Genomic DNA, 24,818 nt, shown 5'->3' on the forward strand with positions numbered 1-24,818 from the left:
AATGATAAGTTGATGAAGCCATGTCATGAGGATGTTTCTCCCGTTGTTGATGCTAAGATCACGATTGAGTTTTATCCATACATTCTTATTGATGCTGAGACCATGGAAAGATTTCCACCAGATATCCTTGTTGATGTCGATGTTATGGCCAGAGCTGCTCCAGAGATCGAAAAGGCTGGAACCATGATTATTCGTTGCTCCTCCATTCAGTGAGCATTTATATTGACGAACTGAGTTGAGAATCCAGTATACTGGGAGTTCAACCTGAGTGCTCTTGAAAGCATGAATGTATCGTGAAGCGGCTTTGTAAGTGAATCCACGTTGTTGTGGAAGATATCAGCAGAAATCTCCGTTCTCAGGTTGCCCAGTGTATGTTGAAGGAGTTGGTGACATTCATGTATGAATGATGTTGCATCTGCTTCAGAAGTCTTATAATGAGATAATGAATACTTATCGAATGTAGTGTCGATCGTGCTGGTGTTGAATCTATCGAAATATTTGTGTTGAAGCCAGAGGCGCCATTATCAAAGGTGTACTCTTTGATTGGGAGTACAATTTGAAGGCTTCTTGAGTGTTGAAGAGTCATACCCCTTGAGCATGTCTTAGGTTTGATCTTATGGGCCCCGACTATCTTCTGTTGATTCAGCATTCCTTTCGTTACAACAGTGGGATTCAACACTTGTGCAGAAATCAGAGCTTTCTAATTTTGTGGCACACATGGACAATCCTGCAAGGCTATGTAGAAACTCCCGAAGCGTTCTTTTGCCATGTTTGGACATTACCTCAGCAATGAACGTCTCAGTGCTCGATTCGGAGAAATGTTAGACTCAACCAGATGGTAAAATGCTAATGCGGTGAAGTTACCATTCGTAACGTCTTACAGAGTTTCTAGCATAATTAAGTCCCCATGCTAGGATAGCATGTGAGGAAATAAATGATGTAGACACGGGAGGAATGAGACTTTCCTGAGTGTGGAACCTCTTGATGAATGTCTATGCATCTTTTTCAGGTTCTCGCTTCAATCTCGTCAAAGTTCGAAATTCCTCCAAGTGCTCTGATGATAGGATGTCCGTGATGTGCAACCAAAGACGCTTTGTCAACATGGATCCACGCTCGTCTGAAGAACATGTCATATTCTGGATCATCCTGATTATGTGAAACTTGGTTTCTGTCCAGGTTAAGCTTATGTTCACCTTGAGAGTGATGTAGCCATAAATATTTCTAAGCGATCCTTCAAGGTCTCTGATTGATATGGGATCACGACTAGCTTGTTGCCGAGTGCTGCCTGCGGCTCCGAGGTTTTCAGTGGAATGGTGTTGATACCGGTGCCAACATGGACCAACGTTCTCCCGAATTCGTTTCTTCTGAGATTGAGTATGGTAAGCAGTCCCCAGTCGAACATCTCTTGATTTGTGGATGAAGGCTCAAGAAGTATTTCCAGAATTAACTTCTCGACACGATGTGGTTCAGTGCTGTGAACATGTCTCTCCTTTGTGCCTTCAACGAATAGAGCAATCCACATTCGACCAAGGATTGAACTGCCTCTTTGACAGGTTGTTCAGAGAGTCGAGGTATTGATTGGGAGAGGATCTGTGTACTCCTTCAGTCTCCAGTTTAATCTTGTGTAGATCAACCTTCTCTTTGAAGATGTGCTTCAAAATATTGCAGTTACTTGTTGGATGATTGATGAATCCATGAAGATGACAGTACCTGGGGTTCTCCATCTTGCTTCAGTTGGCTCTGTTTGATGAACATCAAGTTGATTGTATCATCTTGCACCCTTCCGGTAACTCGATCACTTCAGGGAGGTTTGAGTCTGTCCGATCATTTCCCGTTTGTTGATGCTAGGTCGAGGTTTGTGCATCTTGGTTATCCTTCCTTTGTGCTTTTGAAGGAGCTGAGGTATGCTTGCACGGCGGTTCGACTTTTTGTTTGCTCCCTTCTACAACAGCGTTTGTGGAAGGCTGGAGGTTGTACTTCTTGTTGATCAGATGGCTGCTACCTCGAGCGCGGTTCTTCAGCCTTTGTAGCTTTTGTTCTTTCCAGTAAAGCGGGTGCAGTAGTCGCCGATCTCTTCGCCGCTTCATGAAGCTCTAAGTAGGTATGGAAACATAGATTTTCCAACAAAGCTCTGTAAACCGGGATCATGTTGTTGATACAGAAGTCTACCGGTTGTTTCTCTGTGACGCTTGGATCATGACAGTCCAGGGCGTGGGCTCTGAATCTTTTCACATAATCATTGGGATGTTCATCGCTCCTTTGAAGCATCCTTCCTAGATCAGAGAGAGTGACTTGCACTGACACGAAGAATTATTTTATGTAGAAAGCATTAATCATCTCGCCCCAATCGGTGATACTTCCCGGTGCGTTGTACCAGGTGTATGCTCTGCCTCAGAGACTTCCTTCAGATGGACGACATGGTTGTGCTCGTGTTCGCCCGAAACCGAGAAATGTGTTTTTGAGTATTGCACGTTCCATCATAAAGAATGAATGTTGGAGCGGTATAACCTTTTAGGAGAGGAATCCTCCGTATGGCAGCGGGATATGAAGGTTGACGAAGATGGACAAATGATGTCTTGTCTCTTCCTCGATGTTCAAAAGAGTGCTCCAGGTCTTCACGAGTGATTGATGAAACTTGCAGGTTCCATTGTTGGAGAGTCATTTGTAGCTTTGCGGGATTCTTCATCATGTACAACATGGATTGGAGAGATTTCAGGATCAGCGGTTGAAGATGTTTCTTTAACTTTTCCTTTCTCACGCTGAGGCTGAGTTCGTTCAGACGCAATATTTTCTGTGAGAGTTTTGGGATAAGTACACAACTCTTTTTGTGCTGCAGCCACGTCAATCTGAACCTTCATGAGATCAACAATGGCAGGATGATTTCCTCTGGTTTCTTCAGGAGATCAACGAAGAGTAGATTGTTGATGGTGCAAGTGCCGTCACTTGCAGAGGTGATCACTGGAGCACCAGTGCTTGAAGAAGTAGTAGTAGCAGGTTGCTTCGGAGGAGTGGCATTAGCGGTACTACTAGAGCTTGCGATATTAGGATCGGGTTTGAACCCGGATTGGTATACCTAAGACCGTCCATCCTTGTGAGAATTGAGATTGCAACCGAGAGAACGATCTCCCACTGTGGTCGCCAATCTGTAGATGGGGAAAAACGATTTGCTGGTTTTTAAGGAATTGAGGAGACGACCGTACGGAGGAGACTCCTCGAACCAAACGAAATGTTAAGCCTCACACAGATGCACCGCTGCAAAGGGGGTGCTTTAGATTCGAGAGATCAATGTATAATACTCCGTCCTAAATCAAGACAATGAACGTTCCAGAGTAAATTGGGTCACAAGAGAGGATGGGTTGATCTGTAGGAGGGAAGCTGAGAAACGTGTGGAATCAATGGTAATCAAAGATTGTGGGTGTGTGAATTCTGAATATGATAAGCTCTGAATGATTTAAATTTCTCAATTGAGAGTAGTTACTCAATTGATGAGTTGATGATCTCGTGTTGTCGATGAGACATGAGATTGATGATGTTCTTTTCGTGTTTCCTTCAATCATGATTCAGAGACTTATTTATATTGCTGGAATTGTAGACACCATGATCCCATGAAGTGTGGCAGTTGATGGAATCAAGGAGTGGGTAAGTGGAGATCGTGTTTGAAACCAGTTGCTCAACGTGTGGAGACTTGGTCGATTCTCCACCCACTACCTCGTGAATTCCTTCAACTTGATTGCACGACTTGTTCACATTCCATCGTGTGTTTGAACACACGTGTCGTAGACCGCCAGACCAAAACCCTAAGTGATATCCCCCAAAGTGACACGATTGACGTCTCGTGGTTTGATGGGACAATGAGTCCATGTAGTTGCTGAGTGTCGAACATGATGTTCTGAAACTCATGAATTGAACATGTCATGAGACAGAGGTATAGTTCTTACGATGAAGTGAGCAAGTATTTCTCATTCGATGGATCGTTAAATATTGATTTTTGAACCAATATCCCTTGGTTTGAGAAAATATTTATCATCTGAGCAAGTGTTGCTCATGTGACGAATTGTTGAATATTTGATCGTCTGAGCATGTGTTGCTCATCTGATGGATTATTGGCAGCGTACCAAAAATATTAATTAGAATACTGGTCGTTGAACCGAGCATAATTAATAAAATTAATGACCATGAGGCCGTCGTAAAATTATTAAGGTTGGAATCTGGAATGATGATCCTTGGATTCAGAAACCCTAATTTGATCAATTGATGATCAATTCATGGTTCGTCAGAATTTCAACCATGGGGCGAAGGAGGGAGCAATTACATGGGACCGTGGATCAACCATGTAGTGTCCATATGGTCACGTGAGCAAATACGAAGAACTCCTGAATAGTTGACGATTTGTTGGTGGAAGAATGATTAAATGCTGGCTTAATCATTTATTCAAAATGCTCGTCTGAGCCTTAGGCGAGAAAGCCTAATTAATTATGACGAGGCGAGGGACCGACCATGGAGTCATGAAACCGGCCCTGGGTTGTCACGTGACCGCCTGACGATCACTTCATGAAAATCCAAAGTGTTTGGAAGAGTTTTGGACATAATACGAGCAATTGTGCAAATTAGGTCAAAACTGTGAAAATTGATGGGACCGGCTTCCGTGAGCCAAAGAGCCAATCTTGGTCGGTCAAGATAGCATGCTTGTGTCCCCAAGGCGTCCGCGTCTCAGTCCTGAGAATTTTGATATTTTCTGGCGTGCAATTAAGCATCCATTCGAGAAATATGCCAAAATTAGGGTTTCGACGAAACTGAGGAAAACACCATGAGATGATGAAAAATAATTATAAAATAAGGAATGAGGAGGCGTGGGACCGCCGTGGTCGTGACCACGATCCCTGGTGCCTTTTCCTTAATTTTATAATATTTTGATGATATTATGAAAAATTCATGAATTTTGAGAAATTTGATGAATTTAGGGAGTTTCCATGAATTGAAGGAGTTTTCATGAGTTCAGGGAAGAAAAAAATATTAAAATAATAAAAACAAGGGCGTGTGGGACCGTGGAGGTGCGGTCGGCCGGCTAGGGCCCGTCCCACGAGTTTCCTTAATTTTTTAATATTTTTAGGTATTTTGATGATTTGAGGGAATTTTTCCTAATTTGAGAGAAATACCATAAAATCAAGGAATTTGATGAATTCAAGGAAAAATAGGATAAATAATAATAAAATAATAAAGCAAAGGGCGTGTGGGACCGTCTAGGGCATGGCCGGCCGGCTAGTGGCCCGGTCCCACAAGTTTTTCATAATTTTATTTTATTTATTATTATATGATAATTTGTGCAAAATACCATGAAATCAAGGAGTTTTTTCATGAAATTAGAGAAATAATAATAATAATTAAATATTAAGGAACCGTGGGGTGTGGGGCTGGTTGGGACCAAGGCATGGCCGGTTGGCCAATGGTCACGCCCCACACTCCTTTCCTTAATTTTATATTATTTTTTATGGATTTATGGAAGTACCATGAAACCGAGGAGTTTTCTCGAGACGAAGGAGATTTGATAAAATGAGAGAATTTTCATCAAATCATGGAAAATAATAAAAATGCATTAAAAATATAAAACTGGCGTGGGATTGACCACGACACGGTCGGTCGGTCGTGTGTCCGTGCTCCCAGCATCCTGGTCAATATTTTTAATTATTTATTATTTTCTTTTCTATTTTGCATAGGTTCATCGTTTCGTTGTATTTTTGAAATACTCGTTCGTGCGGTGACTGTTAGTGTATCGTCGTTGAATACACCTTCACCATTTGAATCGGGGCTTGCTTAGAGGTAGCTCAGACGCCCGGTTGTTGGTTATTTATTACTAATTGTGGAATTCAGTGGAGAATAATTCACAAAACTGAGTAATAAGATGTTTATTATTAATTCATAGGACCAGCTGAGGATTCGACTACGAATTCAGAATAATAAAGTGAGCATTACCATTCCATGGGATCGTAGATTCGACCATAGAATCGGAGTAATTAAGATTTATCTATTACCATTTATGAGACCAGTTGTGGATTCGATCATGAAATCGGAGTAATGAGATAATACAATTGTTACTGCCATTCTATGAGATCAAGCCGTGGATTCGATCATAAAATCAGAACAATTGTTTATTTCCGTTCCATGGGACCAATCGTGGATTCGACCATGGAATAGGAGCAATTGTTATTGCCATTCCATGGGACCAGTCGTGGATTCAACCATGGAATAGGAGCAATAATAGATTATTCTGGGAATTCAGTAGTGAATGTCACAGCAGAATTAATCTTAATTAGGAATAATTAACTTTGTGGCTCTATACTAGAAGAGCAAGCTGTCTAGGAGCATTAATTATCCCGATATGAGCTTGTCGGTAAGTTATATCCTTTATATAGTCAGGGTAAACTCGTTGTTTGTTCCTGAAGACGTTATCGCTCTATACTAGCAGAGCAAGCTGTCTAGGAGCCGTCCATCTCATGATACTATATAGAAATAATCACTGAAAGTGTTAAGTATTCATGAGATATGCCGTTGTCCAGTCGTGAGACTACATATCTACATGTACTCTGAGAGAAAGTACTCTCCGTTGAGAATTCGATGAGAGACCCGTGTCTCAATATTCACGTCTGATTGCTGGATCAGAGCTTCGTATAATTATGAGTTTACGATTTTAGCCCTTATCGAAAATCCACCATCTACAGGTTTGCATTTAGCATTCCTTAGTTAATATGAATAAGTTCACAAACAATCGTCTTTAGATATAACCACCTCAAGTTCGCAGACTTAGTTCGCGGACTTAAGTTCCCGGAAGGAGTTCTCAAACTCCAGCAGAAATTCTCGTGTCGAGAACTTCCGCCAGTTCGCGGACTTAGCTCACGCCACTATTCCGGTTCTCTTGATCAACAAAGTTCGCGAACTTCGGTTCAAGAAACAAAGGACTTATACATATATGTGTTGCCACACAATGCTTATATCCATCATTGGTTATTTAATCTAAACTCTCATTTCAATCATTGAAACATTCTCAGAGGACGTTATATAGTTGTTATTCACAAACCATTTTTCATCAGAGCAATTTTCAAAGTGATTGAAACATAACATGACTTTCGTCACTAGGTAAAGATGAACTTGGCCAAAGTAAAAGCTTACCAACACATATTTCGATAAATAGATAGGCGAGATAAACTCGGCTCGAAATAGCAAATGTGTATAATCAAAGTCTATATAGCAAAACGACTTTTGTCTCAAAATAGGAGATAGAGTAGATAGACTTTTGAGTGATAGATAAGTTCAAGTCTCCACATACATTTTAGTCGATGAAGATCCACCAGTTCCTTGAGTAGTCCTTCGTCTTGTATGATGATCGCCATGGAGTTTTTGAGCTCAACTACACTTTCTATCCTAATCCGAGACTTAGCTATAGTAGGCTAGAAATCAAGACTTATAGTTTTGATCACTAACATTGACAAACATGCTTGAGATAGCAAGGCATGCGAGTTTGACCGAGCAATGCTCTAACAAAGAGCGCTTCTTTGATCTCATCATGGGTCACCTCGGCTATTAACTTATTACATTGTTGAGGGGTTAACCTTGGTGTTATTGCTTCGAACAGGCTTTCAACAGTTAATGTATTTGGTGCGGTATACTGATATGTGAAGTGCTCAATCATGGACTTGATAATATCTTCCTTATCTGTAATCCAACTGTTTGAAGATCTTGGAGTTGTTCTATGTTGTTACAGCTTCTATGAATTGTAGCCTTGGTATGAAAGAACGTTGTGTTGCGTCTCAGGACTGAAGCCATTGTATTCTAGATCTCTGCTGCCAGTAAGTTGCGTGACAATCAAGTAGATTTTGGTGTTCAATTCGGAGTTTCTTTTCTTGCTGAATCCAATTATCCAGTTCAGTGCCACTCTGCGTCGCACATTGATGTTAGGCGGCTTTGCTTTTCGCGGTTGATTTTTTAATCAATGTGGGTAGGTGACCGAAGTTGATCTTGTTCCATTCCGTTGGGGTTTCACTGGTTGATATGAGTTTGAGCTGGAGGTTTAAGGGTGGGTCCGAGTCATGTAGCTTATCCCATGTAGAGTTAACCACTTGATGAAGCTGAGAATGAGATAACCATAGGTGCTCAACTTTGTAATTCCTACTCCCTTGCCAGTTTAAAAATTTCGTTTGTAGTAGGATAAGATCATGATCTGACGCTATTCGCGGAAGATGAGTGATTCCAGCGTGAGGGTTGGATGTTCTCCATTGTTGGTTTGCGATCTAGTCTTTCTTGGATATTGTCTTGGCCTTGTTGGTTGTTTGTCCAAGCAATGGATCCCCTCTGAATCCATATATCCCATCTAGTCCATTAAATTGAGAAAAGGTTGCGCGTAGGTGACTGGCCCGCCACCTTTTCTCTTCGGCCCATGTTGAGGTGCTGGGAAAGATTGTTGGGAAGTCTTCCCAAATACAGATTTGAACATTCTGTCTGATTCTAAGAAAATGTGAACTGATCAGTTTGTTTTAATTGCATAAAATATTGACTATGATGATTAATAAAAAGTTGAAATAGATACAAAATAAATTTCCAATCAAATCAACAAACAACAGATTTCTACAATTTTGTCTCTGTTGCCAACTTAGTCCTCTTTGAACTGTTTTTCCATTTGCCTTCTCGTTTGCTAATATAAAGATAAAAGATTAGCAGGACAACTAGTAGTCTCATACTCATAGAAAGACACCACCAGTCCACTGAGAATCTGGTTTTCCATTCTGGCTACCTGCCGCACTCTTGTTGGATGAGCTATGAGAGTAATTGTCATAACCATCCTCTTTATCATCCCACCCTCCCCAGCTATCTCCATTCTGGGCAGCTCCACCTTTATGAGATTCTTCTTTTCGGTTATCATTACTGTCCCAATCATCCCAAGAGCTGAAAGAATTGCTCGAGTTGAATTGTTTATCAGACGCAGAGTTCCAGTTAGAAGAAGAAGAAGAAGAGTTCTGAGCTCTACTCTCCTTCCCGAAGTCCCGATACGACCCATTTATGTCACTGTCATTCCTTGGCCAGTTGGTGTTCCCTTCTTTTGTAAATTCCTCAACTTTCTGTGAGGCCATAGCCATGACCCCTTTCATTATTCCCCACGTCATTTGCCCAATCTCAGTAGTCTTTGTGGTTACAACATTTACTGTTTCGTTTACATTGTAGTCATAGCCACCCTCTACCACCTGTGAAAACCGTTAGAAAATTAACATACACTGAGAGTACGAGTGCATTAAGTTAAAGGGCATCCTTATTACACGGTCTAATGAAATGAAAAAAAAGTAAACTGCATATCAATATTAACATTGCCACATTCAAGCATTACAAGATGGAGATATAACAATAGCGGGCAGATAAAGAAAAAGGGTGCACTCATAAAGACAGATGTGTTAACACGCAATACTGCCTCAAAATGTGCTTCTCTGTTACCATTTCCCAGTTTTTTTTCTTGCATGAGAAGACATTCACTTTCAATGTTTAAAATGTGCGATTAACATACAAGACGGATAAATTGCATTAGCAACTGTTAAGCACCATCGAGGAGCGTGATGGTATCAAAGACCAACCAAAAACTCTTTAAGTTATCTCTGGAATCCTCACAAGTTGAAGTTTTGCATTGACATGTGCACCAGAATGCACAACACCATGAATAATGATATTTAGATATTACATTTCAAACAAAAGTTATTAGATGGCAGTAATATTCTACTCAATGAAGAGGAAGTCAAGAGGGAGGTTGCTATACTTGTGTAGCACATGCTAACTTGTTACTTACTAGTCAGTGTTTCAAAAAGCGTTCTGGGGCGCTCCCTGAGGCGCACTTTTTTGCGCCTCGTGCCCAAAATGAACCTCATGGTGTCCGCTTTATGATGTCTATGGGGGGGGGGGGGGGGGGGGGGGGGGGTGTTTGAAGTCCGGTTAACAGGCCCTAGAGTGTTTCAACTATCTGATTGAACTTATTCAGCAACGTTTCTTCTTTAGTTTGTTACTCCTTCCTCTTTTTCTTCTCTTCTGTAATTGTTCCCTTTATCATGTCGAGAACTTCTTAGTTTTCCTTTATTATGTTGACAACTTAGTTTCACATGGATTTTATTGTTATGTGTTAGGAAGCTTCACATAGATCTATATGAGTATTTATTTATTCATATTATTCTATATTTTGCGAGGCAGCGCTTACGCTTTGCTACGAGAGCGTACCACCTTGACAGGAAATGATGAAAAAAAGTAGTTTTAGAATGCACAATGACGAAGTAATCGGCATGATGCTGGCAAAAGATTATGACTTCTCAAGTGGTGTAAATATCATTGTACAGACTATCAATGATTTTTTTCCCTCTATTGTACCTTACTGGAGCTATTTTCTTATACAAATCTGTACCTACCCCTGCAACTCATGCTTCACTATTAACTCCTGGAAACTATGTGTTACACAAATCCCAGATAGAGGACGACTGTTCAGTGCCGCGCTTTAAGGGCACTTAGGAGTATGACATAGATGCCACTTCAAGCTCTTTATGGCACTATGTATACTACAATCGGTGGGGATGTGGAACCAATATCGATAATTTGACATCACTACTGCTATTTAGATCTATCTGATTAATGGAGGCGGTAACCTAGATTTCTGCTTACCAGGTAAGCAAAAGGGACCAACCTTACATCACCACAACAAGTAGAATGGTCTATATTTAAATTGAATCTCGTCAAACTTAAAGTAAATGGAATCTCAAGTTCCCCAAATTATTTAATATTCCGACTCAATCAACAAACAAAATGAAAGCCACAAGAAAGATGAGAAAAGACAGCAAGCATTAACTCATAGAGGAAAACCACTCATAAATGCATGGCATCAGAGCTCCCATTTTAAAATAAACACAAGCAAATCTACAGTATGTGTGACGCGGACATTCAACATTTCATACATAACGCCAAACTTGCAAGTTACACTTACAGTGCAGCCAACTTCTGAAAACATCTAATATAACCCATGTCTGTTTAAGCATAAATTCATGATACAGATATGCAGCAATAATGACAAGTTATGATTTGTGACAATGTGACACATGGTTGTGATTTGTGATGGGAAATCAGCAATAAATGGTACGGCATAATAGCAAACTCTTATAATAGCTTAATCATCACTACCATAATCAAATACCGCAAACTAATCTTCGGGTGGATGTGATTCACCAATATACTAATATATATGAAATACTAAAAGATAAATACCTTGGAAGTCAGGTCGTTCGTTCCAGCTTGGACTAGATTAGCAGCAGATGATGCCACCAAAGATAGCTTTCCTAGACCCTAAAACAAACAAACATATGCATTGTCAATCTGTACAAATATACACCAAAGACATCTTTCTTGCATAGATACCAACGGAAGTGAATCATGTCGGACCAAATACCAAAAACAACATTCAAAAAAAAAAATAACAAGAAGAAAAAGAAAAAGAAGCTACCCCTTGCAGTTAAACATCATGCTTTGCATGGGATCACAATACGCTTATCACTATACATATGAGAATAACAAACAATAGATCATACTCATGCCAACTGGGGTTGGGTCCTTGCTGGGCACCGGTAGAAACAAGTGGAAACATGAAGCTAACAAGGCCTGGTCCTTCCACTACTGATATCTTCACGCAGCATTAGATGGAACAGTATTTCAGATAGAGGCACACTTGGCGCTAGCAATTCAATTGCTAAAAGGTATAGTGTCATTTTTCAGGACAGTTTTGTGTAACCACAAAATCATAAACTAAAGAACCTAAAACTGCTACATACTCTAAAACTGATATGCACAAATGTAAGGAGTACCCGAACTACAAGAAATATAATCGAATAAACAACAGATCAGTCAAAATTAAAGCGCTAAGAATGACTAACAAAATGAACAAAAAAATATTATTACCAGAGAAATGGTATCCTTAAGAACATCCCCTTGAGACGATGAAGTATTCCGCTGAGTGGGCGCAGGGGTTGATCCGAATCCTACATACTTCCCTCCCTTGGAAGGTGGAAGTCCTTCAGGTCTAGATTCATTTTCTGCAATCTTTTTACTAAAAAAGCTTTCTTTATTTGCAGCAGACGCTTCCAATTGTGATCTTGTATACATACTATCAGTCGACATAGATCTAACCGGTCCACCACCTGATCTTCCACTACTATTCCCACCACCACGACCACCAAAATTCCCTGTCGATTGATTTCTTCTTATATCAGAAGAAGAAGATCTAAAACCATCATCATTATCCCAATTATCCCAATCTCCATTTCCCCCCAAATTAGCACTACCGCCACCCCCACCACCACTAATTGGGGGTTTCTTCATGCCACCGATCCCTCCAACTGCTTCTTTCACAACAGGAGGTTCCCTCCATGAACGACCTTCAGATAAAGCTTGGATTTTCTCACGATAAATACTAGCAGCATTACTATTATATTTAGCAATAATATCTGTTTCCTTAGGAATACCATATTGAGATAAAAACTTATTGAGTTGTTCATTACCTCCTGATTCCATTTTCTTCAATTGAATTTCAGACCAAGAATCCATTGTTACAGATCTGACAAAACTTATGTGTACACCAAGACCTCTATGTTTACCTGAACATTCTAAACACATGAATATCCCATATGATACAGATGCCCATTGTGGGTTTTTCTGCGTACAATCAACACACGTTCTATTACTTGGGTTTGATTGTAGATCTCTTAAACGTTTCGCAGATGCCGCCATTGATGATGTTTGACAAGATCAAAATCGAGATTGGATTTATGGGGTATTGAAATCGAGATCGGGGTTAGATTTGATCTTGATAGAGAGAAGGACAGGGGAGAATTGGGAATCCCACAAGGTCCTTCTCTTTCTTACTTGGATGGTTCTGGCATCACCACCACCACCACCACCGACACCAACAAATACCAGAAAAAGAGGAGGAGGAAGAGGAAGAGGAAAAGAGGAGAAAGAGAGAAAAATTATTAAAAAAATAGCTTTCCTTAAACCGTTACTGCCAAATGAAACTGTCATACTATATTACTTTTAGACCATTATAGTGGCCGTGCTCCATTTCTCGTGAATACCTGCTAAAATACTCAAGCTCTTCTGAATCCGAACTACTCCCTGCGTTCCTTTTTAATAGGATGGTTTTGTTTTAGAGAAAAATTAAGGATATTAAGAGAATTAGAAAATGAACCTCATGACACTTGTCAATCAAAGAAGTGAAATGAAATGGTCCCCATGACACTTGTCAGCAAAAGAAGTATAGTGAATGGTCCACATGACACTTGTCATCAAAAGAAGTTAGAGAAAAGTGGTCCTAGAAACCTAAAGTAACATTTGACTTTCCCAATTAGGAAACCAGCCTATTTTTTTGAAACATTTATTTTAGTAAACCAGCCTATTAAAAAGGAACGGAGGGAGTATAAATTTGAAGCTTATTGGTTATCTTACATAGCATTTTTAGGGGCGATCCCGAATGGATCAGGGTTAAAAAAAAAAATTCACATCCCATAGGTGTGGTTATGGGATGTCCTAATAGTTAGAAAATATTTATATGCCCTTTTATAATCGGTAGTATTGGTTTTTCCAACCGATTATGACTGTGTTCTTCTCTTCTTTGCTTTGTTTTGAAAAAATTAAATTTGGGGCTACAGTCACAATCGGTAGATAATAAACATCACGAAACTACCGATTGTGAAGATAGAGAAATTCAAAATTCCATCGGTTTTTGAAAATTTTGAATATGGGGCGATTACCATAATCGTTAGATAATGAACGTCACGAAACCACCGATTGTACAATCCGTAGGCAATTAACATCAAGAAATTACCGATTGTGAAAATAGAGAAATTCAAAATTCCATTGGTTTTTGAAAATTTTGAAGCTACTACCACAATGGGTAGATAATGAACATCAAGAAACTACCGATTGTACAATCGGTAGATAATAAACATCACGAAACTACCGACTGTGAAAATAGAGAAACTCAAAATTCCATTGGTTTTTGAAAATTTTGAATATGAGGCGACTACCATAATCGTTAGATAATGAACATCACGAAACTACCGATTGTGCAATCGGTAGGCAATTAACATCAAGAAACTACCGATTTTGAAAATAGAGAAATTCAAAATTCGATTGGTTTTTGAAAATTTTGTATTTGGGGATACTACCACAATCGGTAGATAATGAACATTAAGAAAATACCGATTGTACAATCAGTAGATAATAAACATCAAAATTCCAATGGTTTTTGAAAATTTTGAATTTGGAGCTACTACCACAATCGGTAGATAATGAACATCACGAGACTACCGATTAAATAATCGGTAGATGATTATCATCATAAGACTACTGATTGTGCTTATCAATCTGAACAGAAAGGTATAGTCGGTAGATAAAATACTCTATTATCTACCGATTCTGAGACGTTAATGGTGCTGAATGCATTCAATCGTCTCTTTAATCAGTATTGAACCTTGAACATGACATTCTTCGTGAAGTTTCTCACCTTTTTCTTCTTACCCATAATGTTTGTTGTTGATTTAAGAAAAACTGGTGATATCCCATTTATTTATTTTTTTCTTCTACTCTAAAACCTTAAAACTACAAAGCTAAAATAATTTTCCTTTATATAAACTAAACTACCGATTGCTAAGGGTAGAATAGGCATTATAAAAAATGGGAGATAAGGGGTGGCTTCATTTTAGGTTTGGGTGACCCTATTTTTTTTTACTAGTCGCCCCTAATTCTTTCAAGGTCGCCCCTAAAAATGCAAGGTTATCTTATCCATATTTTTTTCTTTTTTTTTTTTGTAAAAGTCGGTTAATGTTGGTCGGAATATGGTGATGATGATGATGATATCCAATCTAAGTTGAGAAATTTGGGTTATTTTCTCACAAACTAGAGCCCACAAAAATTTGTTGTGTAAAATATAAAATATCGTTTCTTAGGAATAAACTTTTAAGAGTTCAATCTTGGAGACCTACTGCTTCTATTGAATAATAAAAATTAATCATTGCTCAACTTAATAATTATTTGATTATGGAGGCAGCATATTCAGATCAGAGAATGAAACAACTTTGGGACAAAGACGGGGATAGAAACACAGGACATTTCCACTTGTTTGTTCAACAAAGAAAAAAGGAAAAATAATATAAGCCATCCGAAGAAAAAAAGATGAAGGTTCATGGGTGACAGGTCATAGGGAGATATCTAAAGTTTTAGTTAACCACTTTCAGTCTCTATTCCAACAATCAGTTACTCGTGAGAAAACTTAGATCTCTTTACAGAGTTTGTGCCCCTCTCTTGAAGTGGATGATGCGGCAATCTCGAGAATTCCAACTTAAGAAGAAATTTGATTAGTGGTGGTAAAAATGGATCCTTACACTGCACCTGGCCCGGAAGGTTACTCACCCATATTTTATAAGAAATGTTGGAATACCATTTGTAATCATGTGGTTAATGCAATACAATGTATATTTAATTATGTTAGTTTTCCAGATCTTCCTAACCATACAAACATTACTTTGATTTTTAAGATAAATAATTTTGAATCTCCTTCGGATTACAGAATATCATTATGTAGTGTCCTTTATAAAATTGCGGCAAAAATTCTTTCAGAGAGAATAAAACAAATTTGGATTCCTTCATCAGTTGGTCTCGGAAATCTTTTATACTAGGACATCAAATTTTGGATAATATTATTATCGCAAAAGAGTTGATGCATTTTATGTGAATTCTTCTCAAGCAGTGAATGGGCATATTGCTTTAAAAGTCAACATGGTTAAGGCGTACAACATAGTCAAGTGGTTATTTCTTCGAGATATGCTTTATCTGATGGGTATTGTTGTTTATCTCACTCTCTCATCATGAATTGTGTCACAATGGCAACTTTTTCCATCAATGTAAACGGATCTCCATAGGTTTTCTTTAAAAGTGAAAGAGGTATTAGACAGGGTTGCCCCTTTCTCCAATATTGTTCATCATATGCTCTCAAGGACTCTCCAACTTGATGCATCAACATGAAGAACAAGGTTTATATTAGGGATACAAGATCAACAGAATGGCTTCTACAATAAGTCACATGATGTTTACGGATGACTTATTTTTCTTTGGAGAAAACTCAAGAACCAACGTCAACAACCTCAAAAATATCATGAAAACCTATGCGCAACTATCAGGTCAGATCATCAACTACTCTAAATTTTCTATTTCATTTCAGTGGAGAAATTTCTGATTTTAGAAAACATATAGTAATTCAAGATCATGGTTTAGAGAAATGTGCTTAGACGAGAAGTATTTAGAGATATATATGTGAAAATCAGATTACATGAATTCATCTTATAATTTTTTGGTAGAGAAGTTTAATAACAAAATGTCGGGATGGAGGAAACACTTTCTTAATCATGCAGGAAGAACAGTTTTATGTAAGTCATGTTTGGCTACTATTCAGGTGTATTATATGGGTTTCTGCTATAAGATCTCAGAATTTTCTGAAATAAATTTTCTTAGCAATAGGAGGCATTTACTATTTCATAAAGTTTTTGATTGAATTCCTCAAACGAATCTTCATCAACCATACAAAGGTTTTCCCTGTCAGAAGTTCAGTTTTGAAGTCGTGCCTCCTTTTATGAGGAATTTCCTTCGACTACAGTTTCTAAGATATCCCAAGATTTCTTCGATGTTTCATATGTAGACACATATGTTGAAGATATGGATTTTGACATGTATAATAGCATTCAATCCATCGGAATTCTGCTTTGCAACAAGAATTTAATCAGTGTCAGATTCACCGATACACTTGGCAGAGGATACAGTACCAATAGTAACTTTCGGACAAGTGTATCCTTTGAAACCTTCACCCATGAAGCAAAATCACGATATTATAAAAAGGAAATACATAGATATTTTCCACCATAAGTAATTTATGCCATCAAATACTGGTAGTACGTTAATGGATATAAAACTCATGTTCATAGATTTCAGATTGCTTTAAACAGAGATTGTTACGTCTTTCCGGTGTTTTCCTACTCTGATACCAATTGAGAAAGATGGGGTATCAAGTACAACATCAAATTTTAATTCCAGAAACCTGTATGGACGAACTTGTCATAATCAGTAGCACATATCAATAGTAAAGGTTCAATACCTGATATGAAGACAAGTTTAACTTAGACGGTCTCAGAAAATCAGTATCCAATTAATAACCTAGTATGTAATACAAACTGAATTCCAACAAAAACAAGTTTTGTAATCTTTCTTTCAAGATATAAATTCTCAAGAATAAATATTATAGGTTCTATATAGTCTTTTAGGGTTTAAAATTATCTAAGTTATTTTAACGTACTACTTGTTATATTTTTATTATAAAGATAAACAATATAATAAGGAGAAAAATAACATAAGACACCAGAAATTTTGCTAACAAGGAAAACTACAAAGCAGAAAAAACCCAAGACCTAGTCCAAAACTTGAGCACCACATTGTATTAAGCCGCAACAAACACTAGCCTACTATCAGACTTCGGTTGGAATGTAGTTGAGACCGAAACGATCGTACGAGTAATTTAGCTTCAGTTGCGCTCCTTTACGTCTCTTGGATCTCGAAAAATCCTACACCACACGATTCCTGATGCATATCATAAGCGTTAAAAATAAGATAAAATTGTGCAACAGAATATAAATTGAAAGTAATGGATAAATCTACGGGTTTATCTAGACCTCGTTAAATCACTACGAATAACAACTGTAGATATGTTTTATCTGGACCTCGTTAATTCACTACGAATAACTACAGATATGAGATTAGTATCCATATATCGGGGTAAACGACTATGAATAAAAATCAAAAATCAATAAACTAAACAAGTTTAATGAAAATAAAATAATTTCGATTAATAAAAAATGTTCCCCAGTTTCCGTTTTTACAGATCCTTATATAGATAACTGTAAAGGATAGAGTACCATGTACACCATCAACTTTTTCGTTCGGAAACCTATGGACAAAACTAATACAATTCCAAGTAGACCAACTTAATGATTCTTGACAATATGTATGTAGATTTTATATCTCTATCTCTTCTCAATCTATATGTATAGACTAAGTAATCTGTGAACCTGATTGTTAAGAAGAGTACTTGGACGATCTCAAAAATCAATATCCAAGATCAATCTAGTCGCATCCCAAATAATCAAATCGGAATTTCGCCATTTAATAAACTTGTTATTTATCTTGCAAGATACGAATTATACAAGAAACAAGTCTCGTAATCGATCATAATTATATGGACGTATCTACTAAGATTGATATGTACCACTTGTTTAAATCCTAATAGAAAGATAAACAATGTAATGCGGAAAGGGAAAAAGACAAGACACCAGAAGTTTTGTTAACGAGGAAATCGCAACAGCAGAAAAACCCCGGGACCTCGTCCAGATTTGAAAACCAAACTTTATTAAGTCGTTACAGACACTAGCCTACTATCAAGTTTCGGACCGGAATTCAGTTGAGGCAGAATCCACCCTCCAAGCTGAAAATGCGGGGGTACCAAAATACACCACCAACTTTTTCTTAGGCAATCTTTATGGACAAACTCAAATATAATTCCGAGAGTTCAACTTAATGAATCTCAGTCAAGAAATAATATTTAGAGTTGTATCTCTATCTCTCAAATCAGAACATTTACAGACACAAGTCCATGAACCTGATTTCCGGGTGAGAGTACTTTAGTGATTCCAAAGATCAATTTCCCAAGTAATCAATCCAGTCGTATCCAACAAACAAGGTCGGATATATCTACTATGATTGATTAATGCACAACCTGTGATATTTCAATTGTAAAGATAAACAATGTAATGCGGAAAAATAAATAATACATACACCAGAAGTTTTGTTAACGAGGAAACCGCAAATGCAGATAAACTCCGGGTCCTAGTCCATATTGAACACCAAACTGTATTAAGCCGCTACAGATACTAGCCTACGACCAATTAACTTCGGACTGGAATGTAGTTGAGACCGAATTAAACCCTCCTAGCAATTCAGTTACAGTCGCGTTCCTTATGCCTCTTGAATCCCAGCAGGACTCCATGCAATTGACTCCCTTAGCCGACATTATAACAACTAAGAGTTTCTTCAACTCAATTGAAGACTTTAGACCAATCTTCCTCCAACATATTAAGCCTATATGTGATTTCCTTTACGATCAAAAAGTTTGATCAAGGTGATGGAAATCGATAGCAATAGACAAAGTCTAGCTAACCTCAAAATCCGGACTTATGCAACCCGAATTGCAGCCTAGATTTTTATTCCCCTCACAAGTATAAAACTTTTGGAATCAACAAAGTCTGATACAAAGAGAACTTTAATGATTACTATTTATCTGGTTCAAGTGAGCCATTGAACAATCGAACAAGATCAGGATACTCGAGCTATCAAGATAAACAATAGTTGGATCTGGCTTCACGAATCCCAACGAAGTCTTTGTAGTCGCTTAAACCCTAAAAGGGTTTCAGGAAGAGGATGACTCTAGTTACAACTAGGACACACCAAGAAAAGTATTGTCGGGATTCAAAACCCCTAGTTGCTTGAAGTTCCCCTTTTATAAACATTCAAAGCATATGTTGCTTTAGGTTTAAGCTAAGATATCTTTGGAACCAAGCAATCAATATCCACCGTTAGATGAATCTTTGAATTTGATTTACATAAACAAGATATACACTCTGGTTAGGTGAAATCGTAACCAAACCGCGTATAAAGATTATGTTCAAGGTGGTTAGCCGAAACTAGCCGATTTAAACTTATAAATTTAATATTCATTTTCATAAACACTTAAGACTTTAACCTTGAGTCACAATCATGTGATCAAACAAGTCTATAATGTTTTTAGAGATTTTCAAATGCTAATTATCTCGTAGAAATAACTTTATTGCATTTGAAATAATCGACATGGTTAGTAGATGTATAAAGTACAAATACCATAGCCGTTCGTGAGTCAGCTCAGTCACAGTACGTTTACCGGTTTGTATACTACTAAGCACAACCAAGTTACGGAGTTCACAAAGCCATTTAGGTATGTGTACCTTAAGGCCATAACCGGTTCCGGAGTCCACATAACTATTTTGGTATTGTACTGGTATGGATACACAAACCGAGTACCGGAACACATAACTTTTCTGGTACATGCACTGGTATGTATACCAAACCGGTTCCGTGACCACAGTTCCTTTTCAGCTTGCATACGGGTATGCATACCGTTCCGGTTCACGAGTTAACAGATTTCTACAGGATGTGCATAACAATATACGTACCAAAAATCCGCTTGTCGACATATAGCTACTCCGCTACGTGTACGAGTACATGTAATACGACTTCAGACTTATAACAGTTATCCAAGTTTGTAAGACTGATAACACTGTCTTATATTTGAATCTACAACAGTTCTATATTTCTCTTTAAATTAATTCGAAACATTCCCGGACAACATCAATGACACATATCACTGTTCTAGGATATTTTCAAATGATAAAACTTGAATCATGATTTTGATTGCGAACAATAAATTGTCCTTAACCGAAATTCATCAAGTATGAACAAATGTTCATTAAGCTTAGTCATTATATTTCAAGAACTAATTACCAAGAAAAACTTGACTCGAAATTCTTGTATATGCATGATAGTCTAAACAGTTATGTTACATCATCTCTGAAAAAGCGGGGGTATAACAATCACACCCAATAATTCGTTCGGAAATCTGTATGGACTAACTCCAATATAATTCCGAGAGCACCAGATTATAAAGCGAGCTCAACCAAGAAATATATCAAAGAGTTATATCTCAATTTCTCAATACAATCTGCAATTGAATAGATGGAAATCTGTAACTTGGACGGTACCAAAGACCAATGCCCAAGTGCCAATCAATTACTATCCAACAATCAAGGTCGGATTTACCAATTGGTTGATCTACGCACAAACCTGTGATATTTCAATTATATAACAAATATAATGCGGAAAAGAAATAACACAGACACCAGAAGTTTTGTTAACGAGGAAACCGTGAAGGCAGAAAAGCCCCGGGACCTAGTCCATATTTGAACACAACACTGTATTAAGCCGATACAGATACTAGCCTACTACAATTTAACTTCAGATTGGAATGTAGTTGAGCCTTAACCAAGTCTCACACCGATTAAGGTACAGTCCCGTTCCTTATGCCTCTTGAACCACGCCGGATTCTGCGCACTTGATTCCCTTAGCTGATCTCACCCACAACTAAGAGTTGCTACGACCCAAAGTCGAAAACTTATAAATAAATTTGTCTCCAATAGATAAGTCTATTCTGATAGATAAATCTGCCTCCCACAGAAGTGCCTATGAAGTTTTGTTCCGTCTTTTGATAAATCAAGGTGAACAGGAACCAATTGATAATCTGGTCTTATACTCCCGAAGAGCAGTCTAGAAATATCAATCACCTCACAATAACTTAACTATATGGTAGTAGAAGAAGTTATTGTGGAATCACAAAGAATGAGACGAAGAGCTTTGTGATTACTTTTTATATCTTACCTATCGGAGATAAATCTCGAGCAAATCTTAGAGAAGATAAAACTCAATACGATAGAACAAGTAAGATTAGAACATGCAACTACAGAGAAAATAGTTTGGTATGGATTCACGAGTCCCAAATGAAGTCTTCAAGTCATTAACCTATAATGGTTTTGGAAAAACCTAGGTGAAAGAAGAATCGACTTTAGTCGCAACTAGGACACAAGAAAGTGCTGGGATTAGGTTTTGGATTATATACAGATATAGGCCTGTTCTGGACCCTCACTTTCGTTTTTAGGCCTCTTTTTTTATTTTTTACAAATCTAAGCCTATCAAACGGATTCCATCCACTTTCGTTATATCGGTCAATTTATCGCATTGACTCGTCAATTTCTCGTCAAAATATCACTAAAGGATATATCGTGGATGTGTGGAAATTCCAGAAATATCCTTCTCATACGTGTGTCAAACACATAAGATATTCCGCCCACGTGTGTCGATCTGGATGGCTAATCTAGAATCCACGACATCTCGATGATTATTAAACGGCCATGATAACACTTCATTGTTGTTATCGACAGACGTGGCATAGCACGGGAAGGTGTAAGGAATAAGAGAAGAGAGAGAGGGATCGATTCATTTAGTTTCTTCTTCTCTCTTGTTCTTCAGAGAGGGTTTATTTAGAGAGGGTTCTTCAGAGAGTGTTCTTCAGAGAGAAATCAGTGAAACAGTGTTTAGATTAGTAGACATTCGAAGAAGAAATTGGAGATTTTCTGCGGGTGAAGATGACGAGACGGAAGAAGCGTTCTACAGAGAGGTAAGAAAAAACCTAATCTGTTTTTAACGTTTCAGTGTTGATTTTTACCTTTCACTGTTGAACATATTATGGGTTTTGTTTCTAAGGTTGCTTGTGATTAGATTTATTTGGGTTTGTCGGTGATTAATGTTGATTTCTATGGTTTTCTCTGTTTATAGATTTTCTATTTTTGTATGTTGATTAATGTTCGATTTTGTTCTGCTGATAATGATTTTTCTAGGGTTTCGACAATATGCCATTAATTTCAAAAATTGTTTCTAAATTTCAAAAATGGGTTCTGCTGATAATGATTAGTTGAAATTGATTTCTAGGGTTTTTTATGGTTTGTATGATAATGATTTAGATAGGTTTTCCAGAATTTTTCTGATATACCTTGTTGTTCTTGATTGTAGAAAGCAAGTGGTTCAAGAGGTTATAAATGAGGTTGAACATGACTTGTTTCTAACCAGAGATATTAAGGTTAAGGATGCAATCAACACTGCAATGTGTTTTGAGTTTAAGGGTTTGGCCAGAGTAGATATGGGTCTGAATCAGTTAAATTCTAGGATTAGTCCTATGTTGAGATTAACCAGTAGGAAGACATTAGACCTTCTATGGTTTGTTGATCCATGCCTACCACTATCCATCATTAATGATCAAGAGTTTTGGTTTTTCTAGGAAAATGCAATTCAAGATGAACATGGTTGGATACATTGCATTTGCAAGTGCTGCCATTAGATGAGAATGGTGAGATAGATGTATCTCACATTACCGCAGAGTCACAACCTCCTCCACCTCAAATGACACCCAAAAAGAATGTGACTCCAAAGAAGCCAGTCTCTAAGACTCCAACTAAACCAGTTGGTTGTAGCAGTTCATCACCCAAGACAGTAGCAAGAGATTTAGGGATGGCAAAACAGTAAGAAGAAGTCAAAGAATATCTAGGATCAAGAAGAAGAATCTTACAAAGATATACATTAATTTAGTTGATGTTAATGATGAAGATGTTCATATTCCACAGTTTACTCAACAAACACAAGCTAGTGTAGCTGAGAATAATCCTGTATTGGAACCTGAAGAACACACAGAAGCTGGTGGAGCTGGTGGAGCTGAACAAGTTAATGTAGTTGAACCTGAAGAATTGACTCAACACAGTAATGCTGGTGGAGCTGAACAAGTTAATGATATACCTGAATTTGAGGAAAATTTCAATCATGACTTTTGGGTTCAAGCTATGTGTAGTGTTCTCTACTACAAAGGAAGGTGAATTGAGAGATTTTGAGTGATTGAGAAGGGTTTTAGAAGAGATCTGAGGGAAGAACAGCAAGAACAGAGAGCTCAGAGGGAGAGAACAGATATTTTAGTAAAAGATAATTTTGGATTAATAATTCATTGGTCGAATCCAATGACCAACCGAGTACAATATAAGGCCATTGTCCAAGACAACTACTGGGTAACACCTTAGCTAGGATAAGGGGGCAGACTTACAAGTTGGGTTATAGTTATCAGCCCAATACAATTAACATAGATACCAGCCCAATACAATTAACATGGTGGTCTTACACTGACTAGGTCTATGACAAATACTCCCTACTCAATTTGATTTTTGTCCTCAAGAATCAACTTTGGAAACTGTTGTTTGATGAGAGCCTTGTCTTCCCAAGTAGCATCAGCAGCTGCAGAGTGATTCCAGTGCACCAAGAATTGATCCACTAACTGTTGGTTCTTCTTTACAGTTCTGGTGGAAAGAATCTGAAAAGGAGTGACCTTCAGGCAGCCATTAGAGTCCAGAGATGGGAATGTAGTCTGTGGTAACAATCCTGCTCCCAACTTTGGCTTCAACTGAGATACATGGAACACTTGATGAATCCTTGAGGTAACAGGCAGATTGAGTTTATAGGCTACCTTCCCAATTTTTGCAGTGACTTGATATGGACCAAAGAATTTGGCTGACAACTTCAAACTTCTTCTCAGTTGCAAAGATGTTTGCCTGTAAGGTTGTAATCGCAAGTATACCCAGTCTCCAACCTGAAATTCTCTCTCAGTTCTCCTCTTGTCAGCCTGTTGTTTGATTCTGTGCTGAGCCTCCTCAAGTGTAGATTTGAGAAGGATACCCATATCTTGTCTTTTCTGTAAGTAATCCTCCACATCAGCATTGGAAGATTGTTGGTGAGAGAATAACCCAAATTGTTGTGGCCTGTAACCATAAAGATCTTGAAATGGTGTTGTCTTGAGGCTTGTATGATAAGTAGTGTTAAACCACCATTCAGATAAAGATAACCATCTAACCCATTTAGATGGTCTGTAACTAGTCATGCATCTTAAATATGATTCTAAACAAGCATTTACTCTTTCAGTCTGTCCATCTGTTTGTGGATGGTAAGCAGAACTCATGTGCAAAGATGTTCCCATTTGTGTAAAT

General features: G+C 38.0%; 1 protein-coding gene across 1 annotated transcript; it reads right to left on the bottom strand.

Moving 5' to 3' along the window:
• Positions 1-8,519: 8,519 nt before the first annotated feature.
• Positions 8,520-13,101, bottom strand: LOC113310096 (ADP-ribosylation factor GTPase-activating protein AGD7-like). Its single transcript, XM_026558660.1, has 3 exons — positions 11,962-13,101; positions 11,275-11,352; positions 8,520-9,230 (listed from the first exon to the last, which is right to left on the bottom strand). Exons 1-3 carry the CDS (start codon positions 12,787-12,789, stop codon positions 8,730-8,732), a joined length of 1,407 nt encoding a protein of 468 aa, XP_026414445.1. The 5' UTR covers positions 12,790-13,101; the 3' UTR covers positions 8,520-8,729.
• Positions 13,102-24,818: the final 11,717 nt, after the last annotated feature.

This window comes from Papaver somniferum, chromosome 9 (genome assembly GCF_003573695.1).
Source record: "Papaver somniferum cultivar HN1 chromosome 9, ASM357369v1, whole genome shotgun sequence".
NCBI classification, from domain to species: Eukaryota; Viridiplantae; Streptophyta; class Magnoliopsida; order Ranunculales; family Papaveraceae; genus Papaver; species Papaver somniferum.

What these genes read in the sequence shown, in the direction of transcription:
- LOC113310096 (XM_026558660.1), bottom strand. Translation starts at nt 12,789, where the DNA reads ATGGCGGCATCTGCGAAACGTTTAAGAGATCTACAATCAAACCCAAGT. An exon ending in TTAAGGATACCATTTCTCTG is followed by an intron (nt 11,353 to 11,961) that starts GTAATAATATTT and finishes TGTTTGTTTTAG; the next exon opens with GGTCTAGGAAAGCTATCTTT. An exon ending in CGAACGACCTGACTTCCAAG is followed by an intron (nt 9,231 to 11,274) that starts GTATTTATCTTT and finishes CGGTTTTCACAG; the next exon opens with GTGGTAGAGGGTGGCTATGA.